The sequence below is a fragment of the Hemitrygon akajei genome, chromosome 4 (assembly GCF_048418815.1).
Source record: "Hemitrygon akajei chromosome 4, sHemAka1.3, whole genome shotgun sequence".
Classification (NCBI taxonomy): domain Eukaryota; kingdom Metazoa; phylum Chordata; class Chondrichthyes; order Myliobatiformes; family Dasyatidae; genus Hemitrygon; species Hemitrygon akajei.
Window position 1 is genome coordinate 126,859,965 of NC_133127.1, and position 22,900 is coordinate 126,882,864.

The 22,900-nt window shown below is 42.3% G+C and overlaps 1 protein-coding gene across 1 annotated transcript in view; it reads left to right on the plus strand.

Moving 5' to 3' along the window:
- Nucleotides 1-14,592: 14,592 nt before the first annotated feature.
- Nucleotides 14,593-22,900, plus strand: part of LOC140726016 (uncharacterized) — a 93,834-nt gene continuing 85,526 nt past the window's right edge. Inside the window, exons 1-2 of the mRNA XM_073041915.1 lie at nucleotides 14,593-14,724; nucleotides 22,605-22,759. Coding sequence (XP_072898016.1) covers nucleotides 14,614-14,724; nucleotides 22,605-22,759 — 266 coding nt within the window. The 5' untranslated portion in view covers nucleotides 14,593-14,613. The remainder of the gene's footprint in view (nucleotides 14,725-22,604; nucleotides 22,760-22,900) is intronic.

The following is a 22,900-nucleotide window of genomic DNA, read 5'->3' on the forward strand; positions in this document are numbered from 1 at the left end:
CAGGAGTATTGGTGTTTCCACCCTGTTCTGTCACAGGCAGCCACAAAACAAACCCAAAAGTTCCCATTAAAATAAGGAAGGCTATCAAACACCCAATGTGCAGAAAGAAAAACAAATCATGCAAGTAATAAAAGCAAGCAAATAGCATTGAGAACTGAAGTCCACAGAAGACAGTCTGTACATGGATACAAAGCGACAGCCCCAGTTCAGCGCAGAGCCGAATAAACATTATGGAGCAGCAAGTTGACCTAGCCCCTCCCTCACCTCCAGCCCCGACACCCTGACCTTTTCAATCTGGCCCAGCGCTTAAATCAAAGTTTGAACTTCGAGCTTTGAATAAGTATGGTCATTGTGGGAAAGTATTAAATTGGTGAGAGTTTTTGGCAGTAGCTTGGGAGAGCTAATTAGGAACAGCATCTTTTGGTCGATCTGCACAGAGCCTGGGACTCGTATGTTCCAGTCAGAAAAACAAACAAGGATGGCAAGGTAAGGGATCCTTGGATGACAAGAGAATTTGTGAACCAAGTCAAGCTGAAAAAGAAGGCATATGTAAGGTTTAGGAAACAAAAATCCATCAGGGCCCTCGAGGATTATGAAAAAGCTAAAAAAGATCTCAGAGGGGAATTGGGAGAGTTAGAAACGGCCATGGAAAGTCCTTACCAAGTAGGACTAAAGAGAATTTCATAGCATTCTATACATAAGGGCAAGATGATAAGGGGTATAACCACTTGAGGATACAGAAGTGGAAGATATAGTGGGACGCTAATTGAGAACTTGGCATCAACGTTCACCAAAAGAGTACAGTTGACATTTTGGCTGAGACCTTTCATCAGGACTTATGAAGGGTCTCAGCCCGAAATGTCGACTGTACCCTTTTCCATAGATGCTGCCTGGCCTGCAGAGTTCCTCCAGCATTTTGTGTGTGTTGCTGTAGATCATAGAATCAGTTCACAGTTGCGGTCAGCAAAATTATCCACACCAGATCAGGAGCCCAATGGTTGTCATGTAATAACTGTTTCTGAACCTGGTGGTGTGGGATCTAAGGGTTCTGTACCTCCTTCCCGATGGTAGTAGCGGGTAGAGAGCATGGCCTGGATCATGGGGTTCTTTGATGTGGGGTGCTGCTTGTAGATGTGCTCAATAGCGGGCAGAGCTTTTCTTGAGATGGACTGGGCTGTATCCACCACTTTCGGTAATATTTTCCATTCCTGGGCTTTAGTGATTCCAAACTGTGATACAGTTAGGATACTCTCCACTATAGAAGTTTGTCGAAGTTTTTTGTGGCATGTCAAATCTACACAAACCCTCTAAGAAAGTCGAGGCATTACCCTGCGTTCTTTGTGGTGGCATTTACATGTTGGTTCCTGGACAGATCCTATGATATTTTTACCAAGGAATTGAAAGCTACTGACTGTCTCCGCCTCTGATCCCCTAATGAGGACTGGCTTACAGTCCTCCAGCTGCTTCATTCTGTAGTCGAAAAATTGCCTCTGGTTTTGATGATGTTGAGTGAGAGGTTATTGTGATGCCAGATTTTCAATCTTCCTCCTAAATGCCAATTTGCCCCCACTTTGATTCATCCAACAGCAGTGGAACATTATGGGAAAAAATGGTATAACAAAAAGCATTTGCAACCCCCTCAGAAAGAAAATAATTGGAGCATCTTGCACATAAGCCATTAAGAAACATGGTATGTCTTGATATAGTATCAGATACTAGGTTTGTTAAGCAGTTACCAACTTCAGTGAAAGAAATTCTGTTCATGCTTCTGCCTCTGTTATGTGACCATGCAGTCAGCTGCAGAAAAGCATCCCGTCTAGATGCCGTCACTTACAGAGCAGTGTCTTAGTTTAAAGTTCACCTCAAAAGAGCAGTAATGTTGGTAGAGAGTGGACATAGAAATAATACTGGTGAACGTGATTTGTTCTCTGTTCTTTATGAAACTAGTGGAAATCTTCCTAAAGGTGACCAATATCCTTTTGTGAAGTTGTTGTAAAGGTACTGTATTGAACGTAGTGCAATGACACTGAATAAAAGTGAAAAAGTAATAATTATTCTCACTGGGTGAGACAAATGTGGAAATGTGTCACACCATGACACTGCATGCACACTGTAAGCTTTGTGCAATGTTTGTGATGAGCCTACATTTTCAGATACCTTGTCCCGCAGTCTCTACAGTCCATGTTATGGACATTGCTGAAGAAGGAAAAAAAAATCAAACAGTTAAAATGCCTGTTGCACATGGATCGAAATGTACAGAGCACCGTACTCTCCAAAGCAGGACACCGTCTACTGTCAGTTGAGCTGAAAATGAAGAATTCAGGATCACAGAAGAAACACAGGAACAGTGGTTGAGGTAAAAGTAATCACCACCACATCCAGAAAAAGCAGAATGTTGTTCATTGTGTGAACGTTAACCTTCCTTGGACAACACACTGCCAAGTGGGTCTTAAAGGTTAACGAGGCAAGCAGCCCACCATCTCAATCCAAGGCAGAAGTCAGAAGCAGCAGGAATATTGATCTCGTTTCTACAAGGTCCCCTTGAAGTTGCAAGTTATCCTGAAAGAGAAAGATATTGCTGTTCCTTCTCTGGATCTAAATTCTGAAACTCATTAACCACTGATATTGGCAGTGTATCTGAATAGCCATCTAGAGAGCGTATATAGCATTGGAGCAAAGAAGAGTACAGCACAGGAACAGGAAACACTTCAGCCCACAATGTTGTGCCAGACCAATTAAATTAGTAATTAAATGGTCAACTAAACTTCTGCCTACTCAATGTCTATATCCTTCTATTTCCCTCACAGTCTTGCTTGTATGTAAAGGTCTCTTAAAACTCACCAATGATTCTGCTTCTCCCACCACCTGGTGAGTGTATTGCAGGTGGCAACCACTCCGTGTAAAAAAAACTTGCCCCTCACATCTCCTTTGAACTTAACCCCTCTAACCTACTGTTATTAGATATTTCAACCTGGGGAAAAGATGCCATCTGTCTACTCTGCCTATGCCTCTCATAATCTTATAAAACTCTATCAGATCTCCCCTCAGCCTCTGCTGCTCCAGAGAAACCCACCCAAGTTTGTCCAACCCCTTGTTAGGGCATATGCCTTCTAATCCAGGCAGCATCCTGGTAAACCTCTTCTGCACCCTCTCCAGAGCCTTGACATCCTTCCTGAAATGGGTGTCGAGTTGTTTTTCAAGTTGCATAAAAAGTGCAAATTCACTGTAGAGCAAAAATCGGCTGATTAGTTGGTCATTGCTCCCATTTTATTTTTGCATGCTAAGAAATGTGGTTTTGCCGTTTCTGTCTGAGTCATTAGTATAACAGAATTATCCAGTTCTGCTTTGGTAGGAACCTATGTTTTGCAATAGTTAATGTTATCGACACTCCTTTTCAGGTGCAGCAACAGGTGCAGCAACAGCACCTGAGATTGAGAGGCAAAGTGGTGTTGCTAACCTTTGGGTGGAGGCTCAGGATACTTCATCAAACACTGTGCAATTGTCCTGTGGTGCAAAGGTAAATTCCAGAAATGAGTCCTGACATTGACTCATGTACCTGACATCGAAAAGTGTTTATCTATATATAACATCAAGGAACATTAGAACAGCGAAGTCAATGGGAATCAGGATAAAAGACATCTCATTTAGCTGGAGCTCTAGCATAAAGATAGATATATTTTTCCTGGAAGTTTATGATTTCAAATCTGAATCATTGGCACAGCATTCTAACACTTCCAAAATGAATGGGGCATATTGATTTTTTTTACTGTTGATATTTCACCTCCTGGAGAATCCTACACCACCCAATGATTCAAGTTTCACTCCCACAGAGATCCAATTAACACTTAGTATTGACAACCTCCTGTCAGGTATTTAAATCAATTAAATTTTCTTCACCTCAACTTGGAGTTTCTTGTTTCAAAGGTCTATGTAATTGTCAATATGTCAGAGATTGTGATTAATCATTCGCTCAGGAGAACACATTGGAGCATATTTTGCAGGAGAGGATATTGTAAAGGCAGATGTAGATTTAGTAAGTGTTTTCTGAGAGCATGAATTGAAAAAGGTGCAATAAAGTGCATCTGAGACTTAAAGATCACCTTAGCCTATGATGGAAAAATTAACAAAGTTGTTAGGAGGGAAAATTAGAGGTATGTATAAAGAAAGTGAAACAATTAAAAAAGAGGGAGCAAACAGAAAACAAATTTATGAAAAATGTAAACATTTTTAATTTGATCATTTTCCTATCTCCTGAAGTATGTGGAAGAAGTTTTCACAAGTGTGATAGTTCATTTTTCGGGAAATAAAGGATGATTCACACTCAGTAAGATTTAGTATATAATTTAAAGTGTAACTACTTTGGATATTCAGCCACTTTAACTGCCTGAGTGATGCACCATCAATTACTCTGAGACGTGGGTTAAGGTAGGCTTTTATTGGCTGGAAGAAAGCACAAGCAGCAAGTGACCATCACACAACATCCTGGAGACTGAGGAAGGGGCTGTGCCTCCAATCGCCTTTATACCGGGGTCTGTGGGAGGAGCCACAGGAGCAGTCAGCAGGGGGCGTGTCCAGACAGGTATATGTAGTTCACCACATTCACCCCCCCTTTGTTTTAAAAGAGAGTCCCCATGGGGCGAAGTTTCTTACAAGTATATTTACAGGTTAAGTCTATCAGGTGGTCGAATCTGTCGCTGCGATCTACGTAGCACCGGCTGTGATTGCACAGGTGCCGGTGGTGATTGCACTGGAGACGGTGGTTGTGCTGGTTCTGGCCTGACTGGAGGTGTCAGCCCACTAGGCATCAGTGATCCCTCATGCGTGTGCGAGGCGCCTGGTATATGCGCGTACGAGACGCCCGGTATAGGAGTGTCATGAGGAGTCTGTGTAGGGCTTGGCGTGTGTGGTGTCACCTCGGGTACAGGGTTCATAGTTACCGTGGAGTGTTCGGGGTAGTGGTCTGCTGCTCCTGCGGGTGCCAGGTCGTGGACGGAGACCGTGTCCTCTCGCCCATCAGGTAAGACCACGTAGGCATACTGGGGGTTCGCATGTAGTAGGTGAACCCTCTCGACCAGTGGGGAGTATTTATTGCTCCGCGCATGTTTCCGAAGCAGCACTGGCCCTGGGGATGTCAGCCAAGCCGGTAGGGTGGTCCCAGTGGCAGACTTCCTGGGAAAAGAAAAGAGTCGCTCATGAGGGGTGGCATTGGTGGACGTGCATAACAGGGAGCGGATGGAGTGGAGTGCCTCGGGGAGGACCTCCTGCCTTCGAGAGACCGGCAACCCCTTTGACTTAAGGGCTAAAAGTGTGGCCTTCCACACTGTGGCATTCTCCCTCTCCACCTGTCCATTTCCCCGGGGATTATAGCTCGTGGTCCTACTAGTAGCAATGCCCCTAGCCAGCAGGTACTGGCGCAGCTCATCACTCATAAAGGAGGACCCTCTATCACTGTGGATATAGAAGGGATATCCAAACAGAGTGAAGAGCTGGCGCAGGGCTTTTATGACAGACAGTGGTGTCGGGGCAGGGGATGGCAAAAGGGAACTGCGAGTACTCGTCGATAATGTTGAGAAAGTAGACATTGCGGTTGGTGGAGGGAAGGGGGCCCTTAAAGTCAACACTCAGTCGCTCAAAGGGGTGGGTGGCCTTGATAAGTTGTGCCTTTTCAGGACGGTAGAAGTGCGGTTTGCACTCAGCGCAGACTTGGCAGTCCCTGGTCATCGTCCTGATGTCCTCCAGGGAGTACGGCAGGTTCCGGGCTTTCACGAAATGGTAAAATTGGGTGACCCCCGGGTGGAAAAGATCTGCACGAAGGGCGTATAGCTGGTCGAGCTGCACACTGGCACACGCTCCCCAGGATAGGGCATCAGGGCTTTGGCCACTTGGAAAAATCGTTGGAGGTTGGTGTTGTGATCCGGCCAGTCGTGACCACAGATGGTGATGTTATCCAGGTAGGGAAATGTGGCTCCGGAAGTCCAGCCCCAATAGCACAGACGCGCACAGTTGAGGCATGACCAGTAGCGCAAAGTCCCGATATTCTGTGCCCTGCACCACCAATGTCACTGCACAACCCCCCCCCCCCCCCGGATGTCTGTGGAATGCGACCCAGAAGCCATGGTGACCCTCTGGCTTACCGGCCATGTCACGAGTCCGCAGCGTTGCACTGTGTCCGGGTCAATAAAACTCTCAGTGCTGCCCGTGTCAAACAGGCAGCTAGTCCTGTGCCCCTCCACCAGGATGTCCATCAATGACCTTGCAAGCTGGTGTGGGGCGCTTTGGTCGAGGGTTACGGAGGCCAGAGTTGAACCGCCGTCTTGGTGCCCGGTAAACACCCGTGGGTTGGAGGCGGGGCGAGGTGGCGCCGACAAAGATGGCCGCCCCCATGCCTCGCACGAGGTGGGCAGGCAAGATGGCAGCGACCAAGATGGCCGCCCCCATGCCTCGCACGAGGTGGGCAGGCAAGATGGCGGCGACCACGATGACGACCCCCATGCCTCGCACGCAGCGCTGCTCAACCCTGCTCATGGTTCAGACTTACAGACCTTGGCGAAATGGCCCTTCTTTCCGCAGCTGGAGCAGGTAGATTCTCGGGCCGGGCAGCGTTTTCAGGGGTGCTTTTCGAGTCCGCAGAAGTAACACTGCGCGGACTTGCGACTGGCAGCAGCTATGGTCGGTTTCGGGGAGTTCGTGGACTCGTGACTGGCAGCAGCCGAGGTCGATTCGCTCGTGGGTGGCGGGGTCTGCTGCGTCCATGGAACCGGCGGGGGATGGCGCAGCTGGACAGCATCAGTGTTGTGCAGAGCAGCCTCCAGCGTGTCGGCCGTCTCGATCGCCGAGCGTAAGGTAAGATTGGCATTTTCCAGCAGCCGCTGGCGCACATACACTGACCAGATCCCTGTAACAAAGGCGTCTTGTACTAGCAGCTCCGCATGCTGTTCCGCCGTCAGTCCCCTGCAGTCGCAGGCCCGCACGAGTGTCTGTAGGGTTCGGAGAAACTCCCCGCTCGACTCGCCGGTTCGCTGCTGCGGTGTTGCTAAGCGATGTCTTGCATAGACAGTGTTCACCGGCCGCAGGTACTGTCTCTTGAGGGCGTCCAGTGCCCCTTGGTAGGTCGGCAGGTCCCTGATAAGTGAGTAAACTTTCGGGCTGACCCTCGAAAGGAGGATTCTGTGCATAACAGCGGGCTCAGTCACTTGAACCTCCTCCAAGTATGATTGGAAGCATGCAAGCCAGAGTTCAAAGGCAAGAGCTGCTTTTGAGTCTTGAGGGTCAATGTCCAATTTTTCCGGACGTAAAATGCTTTCCATGTTTTAAAACTTCCAGCCAATATAATTGATGCACCATCAATAACTCTGAGACATGGGTTAAGGTAGGCTTTTATTGGCTGGAAGAAAGCACAAGCAGCAAGTGACCATCACACAACATCCTGGAGACTGAGGAAGGGTCTGTGTCTTCAATCGCCTTTATACCGGGGTCTGTGGGAGGAGCCACAGGAGCAGTCAGTGGGGGGGGGGGGGGGGGGGCGTGTCCAGACAGGTATATGTAGTTCACCACACTGAGGTTTCCAATATTTGCTAAAAGCAACAACCATTTATCTTAAATCAATTCCAAAATTATGTTTTCATTTGTCATCAAGTAATGCAAATAACTATCAGTAGACCCCTTCCCTCGTCTGAGTTGCTGATTGATATACATGATTGATGGCATTGATAATTGCTTCCTCATTGAATGTTTGCCCTGGGTTATCCTGTTACTTCATTTCTGCACTTCGATTTTAGTAGCCAGCCTTTTAGCAATAACTCATTCCCCTAGAAACTGTTTTTCTACATTATCAATATACCATTGTGTCATCAGTATTGGCACCATTCAATGTGTCACCATCACCAAAGACTGCTGCTCGCATTTGCTAGTTTTCTCTGAAGACTCAGAAGCCTTCTGAGATGTCCCTTGTTTCTTTTACACTGTGAGATGGGGTAATTGTTCTTACATTTCCTCTCGTCTTAGCTGCTGTCAAGATTCATCCTTTACCCCGGCACTTGACTATATCTTCACTCTACTATTCATTAGCTTAATATTGTCCTTTGACAATCACAGACTCAGCTGTTCATGTGGTAAGTAAATAAGTTTACAGGGTCTGGCATTTTTAGCAGAATTCCCTTTTTCAACAGTGTTGCTGAAGCTCTGAGAATCTGTGTCAACAGTTAGAATAAAATACTCTTGTATTAAATGATAAGAACTGACAATTAATCAGGTCTTACCAAAGGTGTAAATTTCACTCTGTTTGCCCACGTTTCACTTTTCCTCATGTTCAGATAATTCAGAATGCAAAAGCGTAAATAAATGCTTTTTGAAATCTGTAAAGAGCTCTGGACAGTTGAAGGTACATGGGTCATAATGAATATTTTGTTTTAATCAATCGACCTCAGGATAAAAAAGAGCAATTCTCTCAATTCTCTGAAAATTAGAAGAAGGTGAGGCGATTCAATTAAAACAAACAACACTCCTGTGAGGTATGGCAGTGTGATGTTTCCCCTTTCTAGGGTGTCGAGAACAAGGAGTCACAACTTCAAAAATAAGGGATCTGCAATGCAGGACTGAGGAGAAATTCCTTAACCAGAGGGTTGTGAATCTTTGGTGAAACAGCCACAATGGATGGAATGGTGGTCATCTGCTTCTATGTCTTTTGATTTTATGTTCTAACACTGGATACTTCAATCCCCTACTTTCCTTTCTTGGGCCTTCCAAGTAACATTGTATTCACATTAATGCCTACAATCCACTGATGAGTTTATGCCTCAGGTACTGGCTTAACCTCCGTGGAACAAGATCATGGGAACATTCAGCAGGTGGGTAGTAGCTCTGCAGAGAACAGAGAAATTGTTTATCCAAAATGAACATGCTATCCCACAAGAACACACAAGAAAACAGGAGCAGGAACAGTCCATCCATCCCTTCAGATCCAACCATGCCATTCAATTTACTCATGGCTGATATTTCCTGTCTGCATTTTCTCTGTGCCATTTCTCAATACCTCCCTACTTCTTAATTGTTCAAATATTTTATATGACTCTATTCTAAATATTTCAAATGATTCAGCATGCACCACCTGCCAGGGTAGAGAATTCCAGAGGTTCATAAGCCTCTGCAAGACGAGATTTCTAAGTACCTCAGCTTTAAATGGTCATCCCTTATCTTTAGTTATGACCCCTTGATTAGAGACACTCAACAGGAAAACATCACATCTACCCTATCAAGCCCTCTTAGGATCTAATATGTTTGAGAAAGGCTACCACTCATTCTTGGAAACTCCAAACAATAATGCAAGTTATTCTGGATCTCTTCAAAGGATAACTTTCTTATCTCAGGTATCAGCCTGGTGATGCTCCTTTGTAATGCCTTCAAACTTTTTTTTAAGGGGACCAGAATGATACATGCTATTCCCGGTGAGTCCTCACCATCAGCCTGTACTATTAGAGCAAACCTCCTGATCTTTAATTTCCAAACCCTCTACAATGAAGGCCAAAATGCTGCTCTCTACTGAACTATTTCTTTAACCTGACTGCTATTGTTTTATGGTTCATACACTGGAACACCTAGATCCCTCCATACTTTGCCCATCATTGTACTTAGCAGTCATTCTTCATCTGTATAATAAAGTCACAGTTCCTTACAGCACAGAAACAGGCTCTTTGGGCCATCTAGTTCTTGCTGACCAATTGCCCAACTAAGCACATCCCATGTTACGGAGTTTAGATCACAGCTCACTCAATCTTTCCAATCAATGCACCTGTCAAGTGTCTTTGAAATGTTGTTAATGTAACTGCAACAGCCACTACCTCTGGCAACTCCTTCCACATATGGACCACTTTCTGGGTGAAGAAATTGCCCCCCAGATTCCGAGTAAATCTCTCTGATCTCATCTTAAACCTATGCCCAATAGTTTTCAATTCCCCTTCCCTGGGAAAGACTGTGTGTAGGCAGTTTAAATGGTTTGGAATGGACTAGATGGGCCAAAGGGCCTGTTCCTGTGCTGTACTTCTCTATGACTCTACTCCTACATCATTTATATTCTTCAAGGGATCACTTGACTCTAGCTGCCTATACTTGTCATAATCGTCCCTTTGATTTCTCTTACCAAAGTGCATTTCCTTACACTTCCACACATTAAACTCCATTTGTCAGTCTTTTTGCCCACTCACGGAAGCTACAAATACAGAATCTCATTGCAGATCCAGAGTACTTTATCACATCATGTTCTTTCATGTTTTTTATGGGTGACTGGCAAATTTGAAAACTTTATATAACTGTTCTTACCTACAGGTTATTAAATACAAATAGCAAACAATTACAGGACGGATCCCTACAATTCTCCACTAGTTACATTCTTGTAATCTGAAAATGACCTATTTATTCAAATTCTCTGCTTCCTATGAGGCAGCCAGTTTTCACTACATTCTGACACATTTTCCCAATTACAATGGCTTTAAAATGTATGCATTAGACTAGGTTTACTTATATTCAGCTTTCCTAATGACTAATATTTACCCTTTGATTTTTGGCTCTTGCTGCTTGCCAATAATAGGGGATATGTAAACCAGTCTGTAGTTCCCTGCCCACTGCCTTCCTTAAACAAAGGAGTCACATTTGCTGTTTTCCAGTCTTCTTGTTATCCTCCTGGAGTTCAGCTAATTGTGAAAATTATCAACGAATGGGCACACTATCTCTACATTCACTTGGTGTGTTCTCCTTCAAAATTATCTGCCTTTTGCCCACTGAGTTTCTCCCCTGAAATTGGGATTTTTGTAAATTTAATCATCTTTTTTGGAATTAACCCATCTGATAACACAGGGATTATCAGCAATATTTTCCATTTGAAGACTCATGCAAAACAAGTTTTCAATGTATCTGCCATTTCTTTGTTTGCTGTTATTAATTCACAGCTGCATTCTCTACAGGAACCACATTTATTTTAGCAACCATCTTCCTATATATATATCCATAGAAACTTTTCCTGTTTGTTTTCATAACACGTGCAGGCTTTCTCTCAAAACTCATTTAACCTTCTTGTGAGCACTTCAGTCTTCTGCTGTTTGATCCTAAAAATGCCCTAGTCCTCTGCTCTACCACTAGTCTTTTCCATATTGTACACATTCCTTTTCAATTCAATATTATTCTTGGCTTCATTTGTTAATCACAGGCTGAGTCTGTTTCTTATGGAATCCCTAATTTTGACTGGCTCAACTCTAGCTGAGCATTTTAGATTTGATTGTATCCGCTGTTCAGTCCTCCCCAATGTTTGTCTTTATCACACTCCTTAACGATCAGATTCCAGCAATGGTTGGCTTGGTGTTTTTATTCACTATACTCCAGCAGCAGCCTCTACCTTCAACCTACCCTTTGCATCTCCATGTTTTCCTCTATCATCCATTATCCGTCTACCTCTGTCTCCCAGCTACACTCTTCCACTGCTTCTGTCTCCAAACTACACTCTTCCACTGCCTCTTATCTTTCATCCTTCTGCAGATCTTTAATCCCCTCGGGCTCCTGTCTCTCACCATTCCATCTCTTCTCTTTATACTGGTGATCATCCTCTTCACTCTCCGTCCCATCTTGACCCAAAATGTCGACAGTTCTGTTCTCCCTACAGACGCCGCTTGACTGCTGAGTTCTTCCCGGACACTGCTTGTTGCTCCAGATTCCAGCAGTTAGTTGTGTCTCCTGATAGACCAGCTGCTTGAACATCTTCCACTGTCCATCTACTGACATCTCTTAGCTTGTTTACCCAGTCCACCTTATACATCTCCTCCCTCCTACCATTGTGATTGCCCTGGTTTAAGTTGAAGATCACATATTTTGAACTTACGGTGATCATCCTCAAATCACCCTCAGAATTCCTTCACGGACCACAAGATTCTTTATTAATCCTTCTTCAATCTAAAGTAGCCCGTGTCTGAGTAGGTGCCACACGTACTGCTCTAAGAGATAATTCCTGACACATTCCAAAAATTCATTTAATTATCATTCAACCATACATGAATACAACCAAATGAAACAGTGTTCCTGCTGGGCCACAGTGCAAAATACAGTACCGTCAGCTGTGCACAGCACAAGGCATATGTTACAAATATACGATAGCAACCAAACATACAGTCACACATATATATTCTTATATACATGCTATTTTTCTGTAATACCTTTACCAGTTTGTTTCATGCAATCAATATGAAAATTGCACTTCCCTGCAGTCATGTTTGCCATATTTCCTCATTTATGTTCCAGCCAATTGAGATTCATGTTTTGGAGGCCAATAGAATACTTCCTTTTGCGTAATTCTTCTGCTATTCATGATTCCAGTCCAAACCAATTTCATATCTTCATTCACTATTTTTAAATCACAATTCAGCACTGAACCTTCCTCGATTATCAATGCACTTCAGCTTCTTTCCCCTCTGGCGTGTTCTTTTAAAGCAGTGGTATGCCGAGCATCTAGTCCTGGTCACCCTGCAGCCATAATATCTCAGCCTCACTCCTGGATCTGAACTTCTCCAAAGACGCATTCTCTTTTCCTACTTTTTTCTGTTTCTTTAAGATGTTCCTTAACAACCACCTCCTCGAGCAAACATTTGAACACTTTTATTTGCTTATGTAGCTCAATAGAAATCTTGTTTTCCAAGATGCTTTAAAAGTAGTTATATAAATGCATGTTGTACTTTGTTGTTTGCCCTGATGATCGATTGGCAGTCATGTAACTGTGTGCCAGGGTTCTGTTTTTGTGTGTGTACCTCTTTGGTATCAGAGGATAAAATCTGGCAACTTTTATCTACCGTAGATTCCGGATTTTAAGCCGCTACTTTTTTCCCACATTTTGAACAGCTTTGAACTTTGCGGCCTTTAATACGGAGCGGCTAATACATGATTTTTTTAATGCCGCCTCGTAAACATTTTGCCTCATAACAGTAGACCAATAAAATTGATGAGTAGTTCACAGAGGTCCAATGAAATTGTACGATAAATCAAGCGCACTTTCACAATTAAATTATTGTAAATCAGTCATTTGTACTCACCCTCATCAACATGGAAAACACTCGAAGCATTGTGCTGCCTTATGGCAGTTATTTAGTTTATAATATTTTCGCTTAGTAATTCATTTTCTAGTTAAAGTTAGAAGAGTTTTAACTATATTTGTTTTCTGTACTACATCGCGGGATGCTATGACGTCACACCCGGTTTCGCGGTGTCTTGTGGGAAAAATGCCGTTTGCGATAAAACGGGGCGGAGGGAGGGAGCGCATTACGCGAGCGGCTTTGGATCTGAGCGAACGCTGCTTTTAAGTTAAAGGCGATCAATAACTTTTCCTGGTAGGCTGCAGTATATATATTTTTTACCAGTCGTTAGGAGATATTGGAATGTTGTTCAGTAAAGAAGTATACGCAACGTATATTTAAAAGTAGCCGCGTTACAGGCACGGTTCGAAAAAAAGCATTTGCAATATGTATTTGTTTTTGTTACCATATGGATTTAATTAAAAGTTAAAAAATCCTCACGTGTAATATCTTTCTGTGTAAATATCTCATATTACAATGTGGGACACCTGCGGCCGAAAATCCGGTGCGGCCTAAAATCCGATGCGGCCTTTACAATTAAAAAATTGATTTTATTTCTAAAATTAGAGCCAGCGGCTTTTAATCAGGTGCGCTCTGTAGTCCGGAATCTACGGTAATTAACTTCAAAAAGTGTATTCATATTGAATTTAGGAGTGTAAAATATAATCACAGGAAGTGATTAAATATTATTACATACAGTATAAATTTTCCTAATTACTTCCAAGTTAGCCATTTTACCTCAAGTATTTTGCAACATAAAAAACACCTTTCTTTATATTCTAACAATTTGCCACATGTGTGTTGATCTATTGTCTACCTGCACTGCACTTTCTCTGTAACTATAATACTTCATGCTGCCTTCTGTTTCTCTTTTCTCATATTCCCTTACTGGATTACTGCAGGGGATTGAACTGTATGAATGACATGCAAGGCAAGCATTTCCCTGTACCTTGCTGAATGTTCAATGGTTCCATTTAATATCAGAGAATGTATACAATTTACAACCTGAAACTCTTACTCTTCACAGACATCCTTGAAACAGAAGAAAAACCCCAGAGAATGAATGAGAGAAAGAAACATAAGAACCCCGAAGCCCCCTGCCCCTCCTCCCACGCACAAGCAGCAGCAAAGCAGCATCTACCACCCCCTTCCTCCTGCCCCCCACGTCTTCTAGCATAAAGCATCAGCATTCCCACCACCCACCATGCAAGCAACAGCAAAGCCCCAAAGAGAGACCACGGTCTACAGTCCATCAAAAACTAACTGTTCATTCCAACAATTTGACATCACTCTGGCTCTCTCTCCCTCGCAAAGAAGGATTAAGTTAATTACAAAGTTATTACTAAATGTAAGCACTGCAAGAAATGAGCAAGCAAATAGTTATCTGCTGTCTTAGCTGTAATTATTCAATTACCTGTCACGGTCATTAGGACAATTTGAGGCAGGATCCCTCTATAAATACCAGCACCACACATGCTTGGCATTTCAGGACACACAACGAGCAAGCATAATGAAGGCAGCATACTTTTATCTTGCCAGTGCAGTCACCTTGGGCCTGCTGTCTTTATCTTCAGGTTCACCTCTACGTGAATTGAAGGTGGAACCTACAACACCTGTCAAGGTATGTAAAAGATACGGATGAAGCAGTTTAGCATTGAAGAACGATTTCTAATTGGGTATTTCGTTAGATATTTGAGTCTATGAGCTGAGAGCCTGGTCTACTATATGGAGGGACAATGTGGTAGCCACTATAGAAACATGATTCAGAGAGCAGCTCAAAGTTCCAGGGCACACATGTTTCAGATATGACAGAGAGGGATGTGAGAGAGATTTTATTTTATTTTATTTCGAGAGAGAGTGTTGAACAGGCCTCTCCAGCCCAACGGGCTGCACCACCCAGCAACCCACACCGGCCTTATCATAGGACAATTTACAGTAACCTATTAACCTACTAACAGGTATGTTTATGGACTATGGGTGAAAACTGGAGCACCCGAAGGAAACCTATGTTGCCACAGGGGTGGGGGGGAATGTACAAACTCCTTATAGATGATGTCAGAACTGAACTCTGAAATCCAGAACGTTCCAAGCTATAATATCATCAGGCTAACCATTACACTACCACGGCACCCCAGTAGAATATGTAAGGTGCAATAATTGGGACGGGATTATACTATAGGCTCCTAAGAGTCATGGGGGGGGGGGGTACAGGAACAGATGTATAGATAGTTGATGGAAAACTGAAACAACAACAGGCTTGTTGTAGTAGATAATTTTAATTTCCCCAACAGTGACTGCCACTCCCACAGTGCCAAAAGTGTTAATAGGGCAGAGCTGGTTATATGTATCCAGGAGAGCTTCTTGAAAATATATGTAGGGGATCTATTTATCAAAGGGGCTACACTAAACCATGCTCTAAAATGAGCCTTACCAGGTGATGAACGTATCAGTGGGGAGCATTTTGAAAACGGTGAGGATAATTCTTGAAGATTTAAGACAAAACAGATCCATGAGTGAAGGTGTTAAAGTGGGGAAAGGCCATTTACAATGGATTAGGCAGGAACTCGGGAAAATAAATTGGGAGCAGCTGGTTAGAGTTCAAGCCCAGCACATTCCTGTAGGATGAAATATCAAGGTAGGGAGTCTTGGGAAGCTTGGGTGACAAGAGATATTGTAAGTTTTGTCAAAAAGGAAATAAAAGCTTAAGTAAGGGTTTAGAAGCTGAAATCTGAGGACAGAGAGGAAGAAGGAAAGGATCTAGCAAGGAATTAGATGACTAACACGGGCCATGAAGTGTCCTTGGCAAGTAGAACTGAAGAGAATCCCAAGGATTTTGTACATATGTTAGGAGTAAAAGGAGAGCAAGGGAAAGTGTATGTCCCAAGGCAAAGGAGAAACACGAGCCTGGATTCAGAGGAACCAGCTGAGGTTCTAAATTAGTATTTCACATCAGTTTTCACCATGGTTGCTGATAAGGATTTGGTGGGGGGCGGATACATTGATATTCGTGAGTATACCAATACTAACAAGAAGCATCTCAAAAGCATTCAGGTGGATATGTTTAAAGAAAAGCATTTAGGTGCTTAATGAAGAAGGCTGTTAAAGGTACACAAGATAGAGATCAGGAGGAAGTTTGGTCTGAGAAATGACAACTAGAGTCTAATCCAGGCAAGTGTGAGCAGATGCTCTTTGGAAGGATAAATACACAAAGTAAGTATACAGTAAATGGCAGATCCCTTGTGAGCATTGATGTACTGGGAGATACTTGGGTGCAAGTTCACATCTCCTTTATATCAGAAAACAGGTGGATAGGGTAGAAAAGAAGGCAGACAACATCCTTGGATTCTCCAGTTAGGGTGCTGAATATAAAAGTTAGGAAGTCAAGTGCAGTAACTTTAAATTTGGTTAGGCCACATGTGGGATATTGTGCCCAGTTCTGGTCACCTCACTTGAGAAAGGATATGGAGGGTGCAGAAGAGGTTCACCAACAGAATGCCCATACTGGAGTGATTTACTAGCATACAACATTTGGACAAGCTTGTAATGCTTTCTCTCGATTACCAGAGGTGGTGTGGACTTAATATTTCAGTAGTATTTGAATAATATTGTAAATATGGTGTTGATTTGGCATTGTTTGTTAGTTTAATTCATTACAAGTTGTATATAAGAGTACATAAAACTACATTATCACGCCACCATGTCGTAAGCGCATGCCTCGCTTAAAGTAAACACAAAGTTAGACTCACATTTTGGAATCCCTTCTTTTTCTTTCAATTAGTTTAACATTTTGGCGTGACAAAACATAACAATTGTGATTCTTAAAACAAACCTGAGGCAGCTATCTACCCATTGAAGCGCAGCAAGACAACTAAGTTTTTTAAAAAGCATAGCAAGAAATAGTCAAGTTAAAAACAAAAGTGCAGCTCATTCTTTTTTTCTTCAGAACAGTAAAAAGAAACATAGTTGAGTTTTAAAAAAGACAGAAAATGGAAGAATTCACAGCTTCATAAACAGTGAGTACCCCATGATAATAATCATAAAAAAGAGCAGAAATGGCTGGCTGCATCAGAAAGATAGATGCATTCCATTGCACAATGAAATCCTGGCTCATGTATACTGAGTGGATTGAACAGTATTTTGAAGCAAATGAAATAGCCAACATGAAGTGAGTACATTGGGCTTAAAAGCAAACAGTTTGCTTAGAAGTCAGCTGAAATGAGCTTTGCTGATATCTTGAAAGTAATGCAGGGACATTTAGAACTGAAAACATTGATTGAAGAACACTTTAGGTTTCAGAGGAGGAATCAAAAAAAGGGAACTTTATTTTGGTGTATGTGGCTGAATTGAAGAGATTGTCATTTCAGTGATGGGCTTAATGATGCACTGAGAGATCAGTTAGTTTGTGGAATCTTACAGGAAAACATGCAAAATTGGCCCTTAACTGAAGCACTACCTACATTTAAGTGAGCAGTTGATATAGCGGTATCAATGGAAACAGCAGACAGACGCAAATGAGAGAAGCAGTCACCAGTAGTGAACGGTAAATTAATTAAAATGGAATTGGACACTGGCTCAGTCATTCAATAGAATAAGTTTGAATGGCGTGTCATAAATACTGAACTGCAGGCTGGAGATATCCAAATAAGAACATATACGAGAGAAAAGACATTTGTAACTGAGATACAACAACCAACAAGCCACCTTGGGCTTGTATGTGGTTAAAAAGGAGGGGCACCATTGTGGACATGTGAGTGGCAGAGACATCTACGACTTTATTGGAGATCCATCTACCAATTGGAATCCACATCCCCTGAAATAGAGTCAACTTAAGCAAATTAAGAAAAGTACTGGATGATGCCACAGTAGTGTTTACAGATGGCATTGGAAAACTCAAACATATCAAGTGTAAATTAGTGTTAAATGAAAATGCCACACCCAAGTTTTACAAAGCGTGTCCAGTTCTTTATACCATCTGTGATAAAGTAGCCAGTGAGCTAAATCGCAAGCAGGCTGAAGGAATTCTTTGCAAGGTTGAGTGGAGCCCATGGGCAACACCAGTAGTCCCAGTGGCCATGAGAATAGATCTGTCAGGATCTGTGGTAATTTTAAGGTTAGCCATCAACCCAGTTCCGAAAGTAAATCAATATCCCCTGCCTAGGATAGAAGATATCTCTGCAAACCTTTCTGGAGGAAAGCAGTTTAGCAAACTAAGACCTACCTACAGATGGAAGTGGAAGAAGAGTCCAAAGTGTTTCTCACCAGAAACACTCACAGAGGCTTATTTTTGGAGTCATGTAGGTATTTGGAAATAGAATGGCAGGGGCATTTTAAAGTTAAGGGAAACTGTAACAAATCCTTATTGTCAACCAAACACAGAACATAAAGCGAGGTAAAATCCTTACGCTATTACATCATCACATCAGACCAGTCTCTTAAGGTGAACCCCAACTCAATGTTGGTAGTTGTGAATTATGCATATGCTTCTACTGCTTACATTACCCGACAGTAGCATCTGCACTCTGGCAGAAAGCTATGGACCAGGTGCTGCAAGGCCACCAGGTACACAGTGTTACCTGGATGACATCATTGTTACTGGTGAGGATGATAAGGAACATCTCCAAAATCTCAAGTCAGTGTTAAAAAGATTAGAAGATTGTGGACAAGAGAAAATCTGCAGATACTGGAACTCCGAGCAACACACACAAAATGCTGGAGGAACTCAGCAGATCAGGCAGCATCTCTCAGCCCAAAATGTAAGCTGTTCTTGTTTCCTGGCCAGCTGAGTTCCTCCAGCATTTTGTGTCTGTTGCTTCGAAGATTATGGGCTTACAGCATGATATACAAGTGTGAATTATTTAAACCAAGCAACACTTACTGTGGACACACCATTGATGCACAAGATTTATACAAGTGTGGTAAGAAGATTCAAGCAGTGGTAGATGCCATGAGGCCAAAGGATGTGTCACAGTTGCGATCCTTTTTATGATATGTCAGTTACTATAACAGATTCCTGTCAAACCAGGCTACTGTGCTCCACCCCTTGAACTCATTACCTACTCAGAAAGAAATGGCAATGGACAAAGCAGTGTGAGGTAGGTTTCATTGAGGTCACCCTCCCCCTACTCCCCATTCATCTGAATTCCAGTGAGCACAGGCTCAGAGCCATCAAACGTTCCTCTTATGACAAGCCATTCAATCCTGGATTCATTTTCCTGAACCTCCTTTGAACCCTCTCCAATCCTTTCTTAAATAAGGGGCCCAATATCACGATACTCCAAGTGAAGCCTTTATAAAGCCTCAATATTATATCCTTGCATTTATATCTTGAAATAAATGCTAACATCGCATTTGACTTCCTCACCACTGTCTCTAACTGCAAAATAACCTTTAGGGAATCCTTCACAAGTCCCATTGCACCTCAGATTTTTGTACTTTCTCTCCATTTAGAAAATAGTCATCACTCTCATTTCTTCTACTAAAGTGCATGACCATACACTTCCCGGCACTGTATTCCACCTGCCACCTCTTTGACATAGAACATAAAAAGATGCAGTTCCAACACAGACCCCCATGGGACACTACTAGTCACTGGCAGCCAACCAGAAACGGCTTCCTTTATTTCCACTCTTTGCCTCCTATCAATCAGCCAATGTTCTATCCATGACAGTATCTTTCCTGTAATCCTTACAGGGCTCTGAACTTTTTAAACAGCCTTCCTTATGTGTGGCACCTAGTCAAAGGCCTTCTGGGAATCCAAGTACACAACATCAACCGATTCTCCTTCGTCTATCCTGCTTGTTATTTCTTCAAAGAATTCCAACAGAATTGTCAAGCAAAAATTTCCCTTGAAAAAGCCATGCTGACTATGGCCTATTTTATCATGTGCCTCCAAGTAACCCGAAACCACATCCTTAACAATTGACTCCAATATCTTCCCAATCACTAAGGTCAGACTAACTGGCCTATAATTTCCTTTCTTCTGCCTCTCTCCCTTCTTGAAGAGTGGAGTGACTTTTGCAATTTTCCAGTCTTCGGGAACCATTCCAAAATCTAGTGATTCTTGAAAGACGATTACTAATGCCTCCATCCACCTTCATCCACCCTGAGTTTTTAGAACCCTGGAGTGTACATTATCTGTCCCCTGGAGCTTCCACCATACTGCTGGTGTCTTCCACAGTGAAGACCGATGCAAATTACCGGTACTTATTCAGTTTGTCTATCATTTCCTTGTCCCCGATTACTACATCTCCAGCATCATTTTCCAGCAGTCCAATATCCACTCTCACCTCTCTTTTACACCATGTATCTGAAGAAATTTTTGCTATCCTCTTTAATATTATTGGCTAGCTTACTTTCATATTCCATCTTTTCCTTCTTAATGACTTTTTTAACTTCCTACTAATTTTTTGCTCTTTTACATGTCCTCTCTTTGGCTTTCAATAATAATAATAAATATGCTATTGATCACGAGTGGAAAATTCTTTCGTTACAGCAGTAACATTTAAAAACACACTTAACAGTATGCCATCTTATCTATTAATAAAGTACAGAATAATATATAAAGTATTAATTTACCAATGTGCAATAATAACTAATGAAATAATAAAACAGAGATTATTGCACTATGACGTGTGTTCTCCTGTCACACAGAGATGAACTGTTTATTGCATTTGGTAGGAAAGATTTTGGGTAACAATCCTTGTGACAGCAGAGCTGAATGAGTCTGTTCAAAAGCTTGTTCCACACTGTTGGCTTTGACTTCTCTCATCAGCCACAGATGTGCCAGCTTGCCTTTAGAATACCTCTTCCTCTTTGGGATGTATATATTCTGCACCTTCCGAATTGCTCCCAGAAATTCCAGCATGGTCTACCAGTGCCACCCCATCAAGCCACGGGACAATTGCACAAAATTTGGCAAAGGATCCTGTGCCTCCTCCCACAGTTAGTCTCTCAGACCCAGCTCCTGCAGAGGCTGTATACCCTACTGCCAGATGTTTACACTGACAATAGAATTGGCCAGGCAGTTTTACCACTTCGGAAGAAACAGCAATATGTTTCTAATTCTGGATCATCTGTGACTTCAAGGGGAACTTGTAGGAAAGGGAACAATATTCATTCCTGCTTTTGAGTTTTGCTTTGAAAGTGCCAGTAAGATTTTGGAGAGTCAGACAGTGAGGTCCTTACGGTGGGACAGTGCCTCATTTACTCATGTTTCTGTATGTTTCCTAAGGAAGTTGACACAGTTTTGCAATTTCTGTATGTGTTGGTTTTTATTTTTACATCAACTGTGGCTTCTTTCTTTGTTTGTAACCTTGAGGATCTTCATTTCAGAACAGATGACAATAAATGGTGCTTTGCATTGAAAACTGCAGTTTTATGACCATCAATTTATTGGCTTATTTTTCACAATTCCTTTTTCAGTTTCTTCCGCAATGTCCATATCATGTCCTTTAACGAGTGCACGATGATAATGCTGTATGAGGCAGCAGCAAACACAAGGGAAACATAAATATTGCACAAAGCTTATGGCATGCATGTAATGTTCTGGGAGGGTGGAGCTTCCTTCACACATTCCCCTCTCCTTTCCAGTCCTGAAGAAGGACCTCGGTCAGAAACGTCAACTGTTTGTTCATTTCCGTAGGTGCTGCCTGACTTGCAGAGTTCCTCCAGCATTTTGCATGCGTTCCTTCACATATTTTCACTTCTGTCACGCACAGTAAGACAACAACTTCTTGATTTTTGTATCTTTAGTTTCACTTAATGTTGTTATTTGGCCACAACATTCAGTATATTTTATGTTCTGTAATATAGTGCATATAATATAATTCACATAATTCTCTGAAACCTTGCCTTCACAACAACTTAAGGATATTGTTCACCCCCTGAAACACTTACACTAGTATCATAAAGAAATGCAATTGTCGGGACCACAGTATGTCTCACATTCTCCAGCATCGCTGCCATGTTTACTGTGGGCTAACATAGCTATTCTTACAAAGGAAAAGATCTTGATCTGCAAGAGGCAACATCTAAATTCAATACTTTCCTACAGCTGCTTACATGGCAGAGTTATTAACAGTCAGTCCCACTTAACTAACAGCAGTACCTGGTACCAAAAGTCAAAACAGCTTCCCAAAGGAAGCCTTATGCACAATGTGCATCCATTAATTGCTCTCTTTTAAAGTGTTTCAAAATAAATTGCCATGAAACTGATTCTAAGATCTTTAACTTCACAGATGTTCTTTAAAATTAGTGAGAGTATTTATTTGGAAAAGTAAGAGTTTGGGAAGAACCTTCTCTTCGAAGTAACTTGTGAAAATACCCATGTTCTATAAATAAAAGTCACTAGCAAATAGTAACTTCAAAAATACTACCTTCAAACCCTTGTGTTTTTATCAAGTTTTGTGTTCTGGATTCATTTGATTTCACTAAAAATGCATCTCGTTCCTCAAGACAGAAATTAAATATTATCACTTGAAAATAAACTTTTCTTATGTCTAGGAAATATGGCACATTCCTACTATTAGAGCACCAGAGAATTTGATCAATAACTCAATGGATAAAGATAACCGACCGCGATGTGGTGTGACCAACCCTGCAGATTTCAAGATACTTCCGGGAGGTGAAAAGTTTCAAAACACTGATCTCACTTACAGGTATAGTTTCTGGTTACTTGAAATCTCCGATTCATTCATGAATAATGTTTGTCCTTCAGTAATCATTCTCTGTGCGAAGAGCATCAAGTGTGAATGCCACAGTTTGCCCATCAGTTAGGCACAGAGTTTGTTTTGTGGATC